Here is an 11,379-nt window from a genome sequence, read left to right on the forward strand (position 1 = left end):
GAAAGGTGCAGTTTTCCTACCCCCCACATGCAGACTCTCCATGCAGCTTACTGATGTCATGAGGAATTTATAGCCTTTGGAAGTCATAGCTGGAGTGCAATAACAAGGACAGAGTAAATACACAGTTGTTACCAGATTCGTCACTGCTTCCGGGTCACTCTACCACAAAACTAAGGTTACAGCATGTCAATGCCCCTAGGCAACTGCTCGGGAGAGGGTCATAGCCCTCTTTTGGCGCTTTGCACTGCATACTCACAGGCAATCAGAGCACTGGTTCCTTTACACCAAGCCCACACGGCAGCCAGTCCCCAGTGCACTGATCCTCATGACTGGCGTTGTGCAGAAGGAAATCCCACATGACCATAGGGTCCAATCTAAAGGACGGAACACCTCTGCGCACCACTTCCTCCCGTCAGCACCCAGAGACACAAAACAAGAAAAGCTGAACCCCTTACACAAGGCGTAGAGTACTTCTTCTAACTCTGGAAGGAGTAAATATCAGCCAGACAATTATTTCAGGCTGACAGGGAACTATTTATGTCACAACTGATCTCTGCCCATTGCTGGTGCCCATATCCATTTTCACTATAGCCCTCGGTCATTCTACACTAGAAAGGCTTTATTAATTTGTGGAGGCTGTTGCAAAATTATTTTTTTTTTAAATTTCACATATGACTTTTTAATTACTTCTTCAGACCATGCAAAAAACACTTACCAAAGGGCGAGATTCCAAAGTAAGAAAGATACAATTTAGGCCAATTTATGCAACTATAAAAACCTACGTTCAGTGGTTTTCCAGAACTCACCTACACAATTTAAAGAGGCCAACTGCTACTGTAAGGTATGATCTACACACACACAAAACTCATATGAAGTTTACTTTCCCAGCATAAAACCACACACTCTGTTGCCCCTACAGCACAGACCAAAGCCAAAATACACACAAGAGACCAAACATGAAACTTTTGCATTTGACTTCAGCCAAGGGCAGGAGGAGCGTGCTTCAGTCAACTGAGAAGGCAAGCCCTGTATTCTGGGTTGTCATCAAAAGATGTAACCTCAGCCTGCCCTTCTTGCACTCCACCTGCCCTTGTAACAGCAGAGGACTTCCATAAGAACAAAGCAACGCACAACAGGAAAGTTATATGGGTTTAAAAAAAAAAAAAAAAAATCAATCAAAACCAACCCAAAGCATGGTGGAAAAGTCAGCTTTTTCAGGGATGTCAGGCGTGTTCCCATCTCTAGTCCTTGTCCCCATGCTCCTTTTTTACTGCTCCTTCAGTTGTGCCAGTACGGTCACTTTTGATAACACACCTGTAAGCTGAACTATTTAGTTGATTCAGCATGAAACCCAAAAAGCAAGGCACCATGGACACAGAGCTGTATAGTCTCCCCAGTAACTACTTGCCTACTTTTCCTTAGAGACACCAACATCCTCCTCTTCACTGAGGCACACCACTACTTAAAGCTGCAAGCTCACTTTTTGGCTACTCCAGTGTACAACTTCGAGACAAGTATAAATTCAGAAAGCAGTTAGGAGGAGTCCTCCACTGTGAACTGCAGAAGAAGAGAGTAATTACAGAACATGACTTCCAGGTGGATCCTCCCATCCGGGACCTGATTTGTGACACTGGCATGACCCTATATTTCTGTTTCCAGTTCACAAAAGAGTACAAAGTTGGGATCACTTGCATTTACTTTGTACTTGCACTCCAAACTTATCTCTTAACCGACTCAAATGGAAGATAAAAATCCCACCATTCAAATAAGCGAAATGGACTTCCAAATAGCTCACCGTAACCTTTTTTTTTTCGCTTGGGCCTTAACACTGCTTTGGTGTTCACTTACTGAGAAACAGGTTCACTCTGAAACTCAACTACATAACTTTTGCCATCCCTTCTACTCTGCATGACTTGAGTTTACATAGTTCACATGTAGCTAGGAGAAGTTGCAGCACTTTGGCAAAGTGTCAGACTAAGCATTCCCATCTTCTAGAAGTGACTGGCCATGAGCTACCCCGTATTTTCCACTGATAGAGGGAGCTATGGCCATATATAGCTCTTTAATCCAAATTACATTAAAAGACACAGACACTGAGCTGCTGCTGAATCTCTTTCCAAAGGTTTTAAAGAGACTTTGCTTAAGCTCAGTAGAACGCAGCTTAACAGAGCCGGCTACTTCAGTGGTGTCAAGTAGCAGTACACAGGCAGATATGTTTAACTGGATTTTCCAGAGTTGCACATGTTTTTCATGCTAAGATTCTCCATCTGGACAAGGCACAGATTTAGGTATTCTTTAATACTACATTTAAGCCACTGAGCCTTACCTTAAAGTTTTTCCTCTGGTCGAAGTCACACACTTAAATTTAGCTAAACTGCTTTGTCTCCAAAATTTAGCTCCTACGCTTTTCACACTTCCCCTGGCAAAGAACATAATAATTTACGTGATTAATACATGATAAAGATGTAAGGATATAATAATTACCTAAAAATGGCTCAAACAGCCTCCACCTGCTATTCTCCCTCAATGCAGTTAATAGGATTACTTTTCAAAATATTTTTCTTACTGTGAAGTCTCTAACAAACTGTACTTCATAAAGTATTCAGTTATGCTACAGTTCATTAAAAAAAGAAGTCAAGAAGCACTTAAGCTTCTCATTGCGTACTATGACTCTTTTCAAAGTCATTATTTGTAACTGTTTTCAAGACAAATTATTGTCTCCCCAAATTAAAGTGGGAAAGTTTTGTAGAGAATGTAGAATATTTCCATTTTTGACATGTTTCTTCAGCACCTTTAGCCAGGTAAGCGACAAGAACCCTAAAGATTGGCATAAGTTTGACTCATATAAAAAGCCTCTTTACCAAAGCCACAACTGGCAAGTCTACATCTCCATAGTATTTTCAGCAGCAAGCTCAGGTTCTGCCACAGGACCTTAGAGTGGCCACTTAACAGCAAATTACTACTCATACTTCTTTCAAAAAAATGAAAATATTAAATGAAAAAAGGGATTTGATGCAGCCCTGGGAGCTTACTAAGCTTAACTTTTGCAGAAAAGAAAAAAAAACATGACATAGAGAGCACATTTAGCTAGCTGCCCCACTGGATTAGGTATCAACAGTCGTAAGAGAGAGAACCCAGATAATGCATCTTCTTCCCAGTACATAATTTCTTGGTGAAAATAAAAGTCACTGTGGCATATTCTACCTTTATAATCACACTTCCCTCAAGTAAAGATAATGTGAATATTTCTTTCTTCTTCTGACCATCTACTACTAGTTACAGCCAAGTATTACTACTCACTTACTAAACACTACGCTTCTTACAACACCCAGTATACTGCCAATAGGTGCCAAACACAGAAATTACTGTCTTCAGAAAAAAGCTTCCTCCAAACCTCCACTCTGTTGTGATGACAGACTGTCCTTGTACATCCTCCAATAAGAGGATTTCTGGAGAGCGAGAGCGCGCGTGATGCTGGCTCCTGGGGAGGAGAAATCAAAGCAGTGCTGCACACGCAAACACTGGCTTGCAAAGTTTATTTGTTACTTGTTTGCACAGTGAATGCATAAGACATGTGGAATAAAAACACGATACACTCACCGCATCGTAATAAAAAAATATCACTGCTCCTAAGGTCTAAGGTATTAGATTATATTGCCTTACTATGTGATAACAGCACTGCTTCCTTACTCTAGAATAAGATGACAAGCAAGTCTTCACTTGCTTGATACGAAAATCTTGCTTTTAGCACCTGATATTTGGGCATAAATCCACATGTCTGTGACATTTACATACTATTGACTTAGATTAAACGTTTTTTGAATGTTAGAGGGCTTAGAAAAGCAGAAATTTTTAGCACTCACACATGAATTGTCACATTTCTGACCACTTAAGCAGACACCTGACCACCTACAGCACAAGGACACATCCAGGCTCTAACCAGAACATGCACCAACAGCAGCACACATCCACCTCTGAAAGCCAGTTCTCAGGTCTTCAGCTGCAAAACTTCTCTCTTTTCAAAATGAGTGCAGTGATCCACCATTTCTGCTCCTTCAAGTATAATACTGTTTCTATTAACACCGAAGAAACAGCATGTGTGACAATCACTGCTCACCAGATGGACGTGGCCTGTCAGGCTCTGTTCCGGCCAGCCTGATGCCATCAACTATGATCTTATCTCCACCTTCTGTGCTGGTGACACACAGGAAGAGAAAGCCCTACTCCGTATTTGAAATTTTCCTTGCTATTGCAAGTCCTTTTGGTTAGGTAAGCTATAGGACACTTACTTAACAAGACAGGAGGCATAATATCATACACGTTTAATCGCCTACTTGTACGCTGAGTCACCCTAGTCCACGCTGCTATGTACTGCGTGATCTGCCAAGAAGCAATTAAGTACCTCTTCTCTTTCAACACACAACCTCTTTGCCAAGAGAGGGGCCCAACAAGAACCTTTACCCAAGCCAAGTCATTGACCTGCAGCAGTTCCAACAAGCTCATCAGCTCTAGAGGTTTTTCCAAGCATACAGGCATCAAAATGTCAACAAAGGAAGAACATACATTTGCAGAATCAAACATGCTTCCACAAAGTCATCATTCTCACACAGATTTACTGGAACTCCAAGAAGCAATCCATCCCCCCTTTACATTTATGTATGAAGTAGAACTGTCTTTCCATATGGTGAATGGCAAGCATTTAGCTACAATTACCAAGGCAGCTGTACCCATAAGGACAATAACTTCCACTGCTCAAAGTAAAGGGTTCATTAAAAGTTATGAGATGCTGCTTTCCACAACAGAATAGCTGCAGTTCAATATAATAGAAAACCCAAAACCTTAAGAAAAAAAGCTGGCTTTTCATTTTTGTTCTACCTTTTTTTCCATCCCTATATACACAACAAATATCACCACACCACCATGCCACACCACCACCACCCCCCCAAAAAAAAAAAGCCACACAGAAAAGAGAAGTAAAGGCAAATTGTAACAGCCAAATAAATTCAATTCATAGGTACTTAGCTCCCCCAGAAGTTTATCTGTTAGCTCTGTCTCCCTAAGAGGCATCCGGTGCTTTACATACCTTTTCCCATACCTGCTGTATCTTTTATCCCTCACTCTGAGGGGGAACAGCACACTAATTAACCAAAGTGAACATTAAATAAGAAAGTTTAATTGGAACACATTACATACATTTCTTTTTGCCCTCCAGGACACCAATAAAGACTTAAGCCACAATGTTTTTTTTATCTACCTGACTTTCAAATTCAGTCACAGTCAACTAAAGGTTTCGAACAAATGAATGAAGCAAGCTCAATGAAGCCAAATAAGAAATGGAATAACGTGAACAATAAAAAAATTAGCTATCTCAGAACAATATAGGCAGTATAAAATCAGAATACACATCCTTACTTTGAATAGGTTGTCACATGGAAAAATAAAACCTCTCAACAGGTACACCCACAGTTAAAGTTTTATTTGAAACAAAGAACTTCAGAACCTCGGAAGCAGAGACAGCAACCTAATTTTATTAAATGAAGAAGAAATTACTAGTCATGCTTGGTCTTCCCGTCGTCCTTTTCTCATCTGTGCTGCTCCTCGTCTTAAGATGTAGATGTGCTCTGACAGTAGGAGAGGCCAAAACAGGAAAAACAGATGAGCTATGTGCCAAAGCACAAGCTTTTGGAATAAGCTGACAAAGGAGTTCAAATTTTATGCTCTTCAGTTGAGCAAAATCTGCTTACCAAAGAGACAAAAACCATACAAGTCAGATTAGGATGTTTTCAAAACAATCGCCCTTCATGAAAGGAATACCTCTTCCCGATACCAATAACCAATACATATACCTCTTCCCAACTTGATACTCCCAACGTATTCTTCACTTTTTAAGGTGAAAGAGGCACCATAGGTATTTGTTTCCAGCTCCTCAAAGTCTCCAGGGGAGTGCAGCTACTACTATTTCTCACCACTGAGATTCTTCTTCCAGGCTGGAATTACCAAACAAAAGTGGTGAAGAGTCCTCAGCGTAAACACAAAAGAGAGAACGGCCAGTGCTGCACAGTCATATTATTTATTCTAAAGTATGTTATTATATTAAGCTGCTGGTAGAAAGAAGCACACCACCAGCAAGTTCTTTGATCGTAAGTGCAGCAGCTGCTGCAGCAGTGGACAAAAAGCATGAGTACTTAAACAGAGTACTGACCAGTACCAAACAGCTTTTGAGTTAAAGATGATGCTGGTTTCATTTTGAAATTAGCTCTGAAGATAAACTGTCCAAGCTGATAAAGCCGGCCTATACAGTGTTTGTCCTTGCTTGGGCAGTTCAAGAGAGTACAGCATGCATCATCAGACCATCATTACCTAAATTTTCCTTAATTGGTTAGTTTAGAGCGGAGGCACAGATTACCTGAATTGGCCAAGATGTCCTTAATACAAGTCTTAGAGTTAGCCATAATAAGGGCACCAAATCACTTTCAGATCTGTGTATAATCCTTAGTCTGTCTGACTGTGGCCAAACAAGGCATTTTTTTAGCATCTAGATACTTCTTGATCATGATCCTTTCTATCTGGCCACAACCCTCATATGCACAAAGGCCAAGGTTGGGTTTGGTTGTTTGGTTTTTTTTAATGGATAGGGAATCCCCAAGTAACCAATTAAGCTGGCTTTAAGACTTTGAAAAACCAGGGCAGCACAGAGTGAACTTAATGGGAAGCAGATCTGGCCCACTATTTTAAGTAATCTTTAGACAGTGGGGGGGGAGAAGGCTTTAAGTTTTGCTTGAAGACTCTGCAGTGGTTGGGAGTGCTATTTTGCCCTTAAAGTTAAGCATATTTGTCCTAGATTTGCAACCTGTTAAAAAAAAGAATACTAGTACATGAGTACTTTTAGTAGGTGAATTCAGTGTCATATAGTGGTTTAAGTGCTGATGGATATCACACTCTGAGTTCACAACTGGGCATACCACAGGTGGGCACTTCCACTCTGATGGCGTAGCATCCAGGAAACTGCTTCCTCGTAGAGGATGACCACAGGGACTCCAACACCCAGGAAGCAACACTGAATAGGAAAATCCCAAGTTTACTAACCATTTGTTTTCCCAGATGAGCAATATAACACCATCTCATCAATATAGCTGCTCACATTTTGGTCTCAAATTCATGTCGGTGGTGGTGTTTAGTTTTTTTTTTTCATTTAAAAAAAAAAAAACAGCAACAACAAAAAACCCCAAAACAACCTGAGAATAAAACACCTGACTACTATACTTGCATTAGCTGGGGAAAAAACCCAAAGACTTATTTACACTTCGTACCACTTCCTTGCCACGCCCACTGGAAAGCCACTGCTGCAGGATAATGAGGCATAAATCAACAAAAAATTTAAATATAGATAAACATGGTATCTAGCACTTCCTTGAGCAGCAAGAAGCATAAGAAAACCAAGTTTTATTCACCAGGGACTACAGCAGGGGGCAGCTACCTGCTACCTTGAGCTTGGACTTCAGAAGCAGGGCTCTTGCTAGTCAATGTCCTGTTAAGTAGGAAACAACTTCAAGGTTAGCTTAGCATAGCCTTCTTCAAAGCTTCATAGATGAAGAAGTATTCACAAATCCCTGCAAAGCAAAATTCTATGCTAAAAGTTCCTATAGTACCAAGCATGTATGCTTAAATCAGGAAGCAGAGTTCCCATCTGCTGTGCTCCACATAAAAAACATTAGTTAGACACGTGCAGCTCTTAAGAATAAAGCTAATAGTAACTTTCCCCAACTTCAGTTTCATAACATAATAACCATTGCAAAGACTTAAAAAAAAAAAGCTAAGACACTTAGCCTCTGGCTGAAGACAACTGTCTTGTGCACAAAGTGCTGAAATCACATCTAGCTTATTAGTAAAGAGACTGTGGTGAACCTGTAGATACAGGCAGCCTACAGCAGTCTAGACAACTTCTGCTACAGAAGCTGTGACTTACCCCAAGATCAATGACCTGGACGAGGGAACAGAGTGTATGCTCAGCAAGTTCACTGATGATACCAAACTGGGTGGGGTGTCTGACACCCCAGAGGGCCGTGCTGCCATCCAGCGTGACCTAGACAGGCTGGAGAGCTGGGCAGAGAAGAACCTAATGAGGTTCAACAAGGGCAAGTGTAGGGTCCTGCACCTGGGGAGGAAGAATGTCAGGCACCAGTATAGGTTAGGGGTGGACCCGCTGGAAAGCAGCTCTGAAGAAAAGGGTCTGGGGGTCTTCGTAGACAGTAAATTATCCATGAGCAAGCAATGTGCCCTTGTTGCCAAGAAGGCTAACAGAATTCTGGGCTGCATAGGGAAGAGTGTGGCCAGCAGGTCAAGGGAGGTCATTCTCCCCCTGTACTCTGCCCTGGTGAGGCCACACCTGAAGCACTGTGTCCACTTCTGGGCTCCCCAGTTCAAGACAGGGAACTGCTGGAGAGAGTCCAGCGTAGGGCAACAAAGATGATTATGGGACTGGAGCACCTCCCTTATGAGGAAAGGCTGAGAGAGCTGGGACTCTTTAGCCTGGAGAAGAGAAGGCTGAGGGGAGACCTTACTAATGTTTACAAGTATCTAAAGGGTGGGTTTAAGGAGGATGGAGCCAGACTCTTTTCAATGGTTCCCAGTGACAGGATGAGGGGTAATGGGCACAAGCTGGAACATAGGAAGTTCCATTCAAATATGAGAAAAAACTTCTTTATGGTGAGGGTGACAGAGCACTGGAACAGGCTGCCCAGGGAGGTTGTGGAGTCCCCTTCTCTGGAGACTTTCAAGACCCGTCTGGATGCAGACGTGAGTAATGTGCTCTAGGCAATCCTGCTCTAGCAGGGGAGTTGGACTAGATGATCTCTAGAGGTCCCTTCCAACTCTGAAAAATTCTATGATTCCATGATTCCATGATCAAGCCACCGTCTGCACTCCCTTCCTGAACTCTGGGATCTCACCAGGAAAAATACAAGCACTTGTTCCATTACCAATCCTGATCCGTTTCAGCCTCCAGAAAATCAAGCACAAGTCTCTGTGAAAAGCACGACGTCTTTCAAGCTCATCTGGAGTGAGCTTTTCATTTTTTGCACACTACTGCTCGAATAAAACTTCTTTCAAGTGCTTTTATGCCTACCTTTCCATTTGCTCACATGGCAGCATCTTTTCCTCTCATAAGGCACTGACACTTAACAGCAAACTCAGTGAAGAATTTTCTTCCCCATTGTTCACACTGGGCAGCTGGGATACAACTAAGTTGCTAAATACCTGTTTTAACAATTGTGAATTCCAACTACATTTTACTGAGAGCAGCAAGAGTTCATTAATGACTTGTTCTCACTGATACTACTCAGAAACAAAACTCAGCTCCACAGAGATCACTACGATTTTGCAGTGATTGACTCACATATACAATGAGATTTAAGCATTTCACATCCTCTTGACATTATGCCTCCACGTTATAACCTTAGGAAGCAGCAACTTTCATAGCATGCTCTGAAATACTATATATCCCCACCTTCCAAACAAGAAAAAGAACAAGCTGTTTTTTATTATCCCTTCCAAGAACGGCTTCTGCAACTGCCGAATACAAAACACGAGGATTCAACCAAACCACACAGCATACCAAGTCCTACAGACGCGTTTGTCAGCTGCCCTGTGGGCTGAAACACTGCCTCACCTCAGAAACCGCGCGCGGGTTACGCGCCTGTTTCCAAAATTCATCCTAACAAGGTTTAATAAAATAAAATAAATAAATAAAAAACAGCCAGAATCAAAGAGACAGCTATTACATAACCATGTGATTCATAAGTTTTCTTCAATTAAGTTCGGTCAGAGGCGTGCCTTGCAAATCCTTCTGAAGAAGCTGCTGAGTGTACGCAACATTGAAATCCTTCATTTGAGGCTGCACGGCCAGAAACCAAGCCAAATATTCCCACAGGTGCGTGCCAGGGCTGCGACCAAAAGCACCTTCCAGTTACAAAACCGCCTCGGATTTTTGGAGCACCCCTTCTCAAAAAGCCCGTCTGAGAGATCCCTCACTGCCACCGACTTTCCGAGAAGTGTTACCAATGGGGTTCCCTTTTCTGGACTGAGAGGACCCGAGGATAGCCTAAAAAGCTCGGGTGATCATTCCCAGGGATTCGGCGCTCGGGCTGCTCAAAGGACCTTTAGCGAAACGTCAGGGAAAGGATCAAACTCCTGACACCAACGGCCTCACCTCCCCGCCGGCCCCGCGTACCCGGGCCTGCCACCGCCGATCCGCACCCTCCCGGGCCGCTAAGCGCCTTCCCGGCCACCCGCCTGCCCCCGCCCGGCGGCAAGGCTTGGGGTAGAGAGGGGAAGGGAATTAAAAAAAAAAAAAACAAAAAAAAAAACCACAGGCGGGCGGCGGGGGGGGTGCGGGCAGGGGCTGCCCGCGGCCCCGCGGCCGGCACAACTTTCCCCAACTCCCGGCGGCTGCTGGCTCCGCGCTGGGGCCGGGCCGGCCGCGGGAGGAGGCGGCTGTCCGCCCGCCCGGCCCCGCCGCGGGGCAGGTGGGGATGCTGTCTCCCGCCCGCGCCTCCTCCCCGCGCCTGGCCCTTCGCTGTTTCCCTCCGGTTACCTCCTCTCCGCCGCCGCTGCTCTCCTCCGTGCCGTTCCCTACGCTCGCCATGTTCCCACTTCCCGCTCCGCCGCGCCGGGATGACTGCGGGCGCCGCGCCCCGTCCCGCTCCCCACCGCCCGGCACCGGTCCCCGCCCCCCGCGCTTCCCGGCCGCCCCCGCTCGGCCCGGCCCGGCCCGGCCCTGCCGCCTCCTCCGCCCCACCCCGGCCACCCCACAACTCCGGTGGCCGCGCCTCCTCCTTTGCATCGCAGGCCCCGCCCCCGCCGGTCGCGCCCTGTCGCGGTCGCGGCGACCCGGCCGCTCCTCGGCCCTCCCCGACCGGCCCCGGGCCGCCCGCCGGGGCTGCCTCACGGCCGGTGTGCCCCGGCACCGCCCCGGTTCCCCGGAGCCGTGGGAGGATGAGGTTGGCCGGCTGGGCCATCGGGGCGAGCGGAGCATCGTCCGGAACGTGTGCCGGGCCCTCCTTCCTGCGTGAGGCCATGCTCCCGCCTCGCGGCCCACCACCCCACACCACGGCCAGAGCGCAGTGACGTTCCCTTCCGCCACCCCCACCGCCCCTCGGTGTCCCAGCCATTCCCTCAGTCACCCAAGGTGTTCCTGTGCGGTGGAACACCAGGCTGCGGCTTGTGGTGGACCTTGTCTGAAGGACCTTGTTCTGAAGGACTTTGTCCTGAAGGACCTCATTGGGGCACCCAATGAGCCCCCCTTTGTTATCAGTCTGCTCCAGGTGTTCGCTACCCAAAGTCTGGGAGAAATTTGGACCGACAGTCCTTCAGCGCCCCGCG

General features: G+C 45.4%; 1 protein-coding gene across 1 annotated transcript in view; it reads right to left on the reverse strand.

The window, feature by feature from the left end:
• The window catches only part of TTC39B (tetratricopeptide repeat domain 39B), a 76,007-nt gene extending 65,272 nt beyond the window's left edge, over window positions 1-10,735 (reverse strand). The window contains exon 1 of the mRNA XM_074570117.1: window positions 10,592-10,735. Coding sequence (XP_074426218.1) covers window positions 10,592-10,642 — 51 coding nt within the window. The 5' untranslated portion in view covers window positions 10,643-10,735. The remainder of the gene's footprint in view (window positions 1-10,591) is intronic.
• Window positions 10,736-11,379: the final 644 nt, after the last annotated feature.

Source organism: Larus michahellis, chromosome Z (genome assembly GCF_964199755.1).
Source record: "Larus michahellis chromosome Z, bLarMic1.1, whole genome shotgun sequence".
Taxonomy (NCBI): domain Eukaryota; kingdom Metazoa; phylum Chordata; class Aves; order Charadriiformes; family Laridae; genus Larus; species Larus michahellis.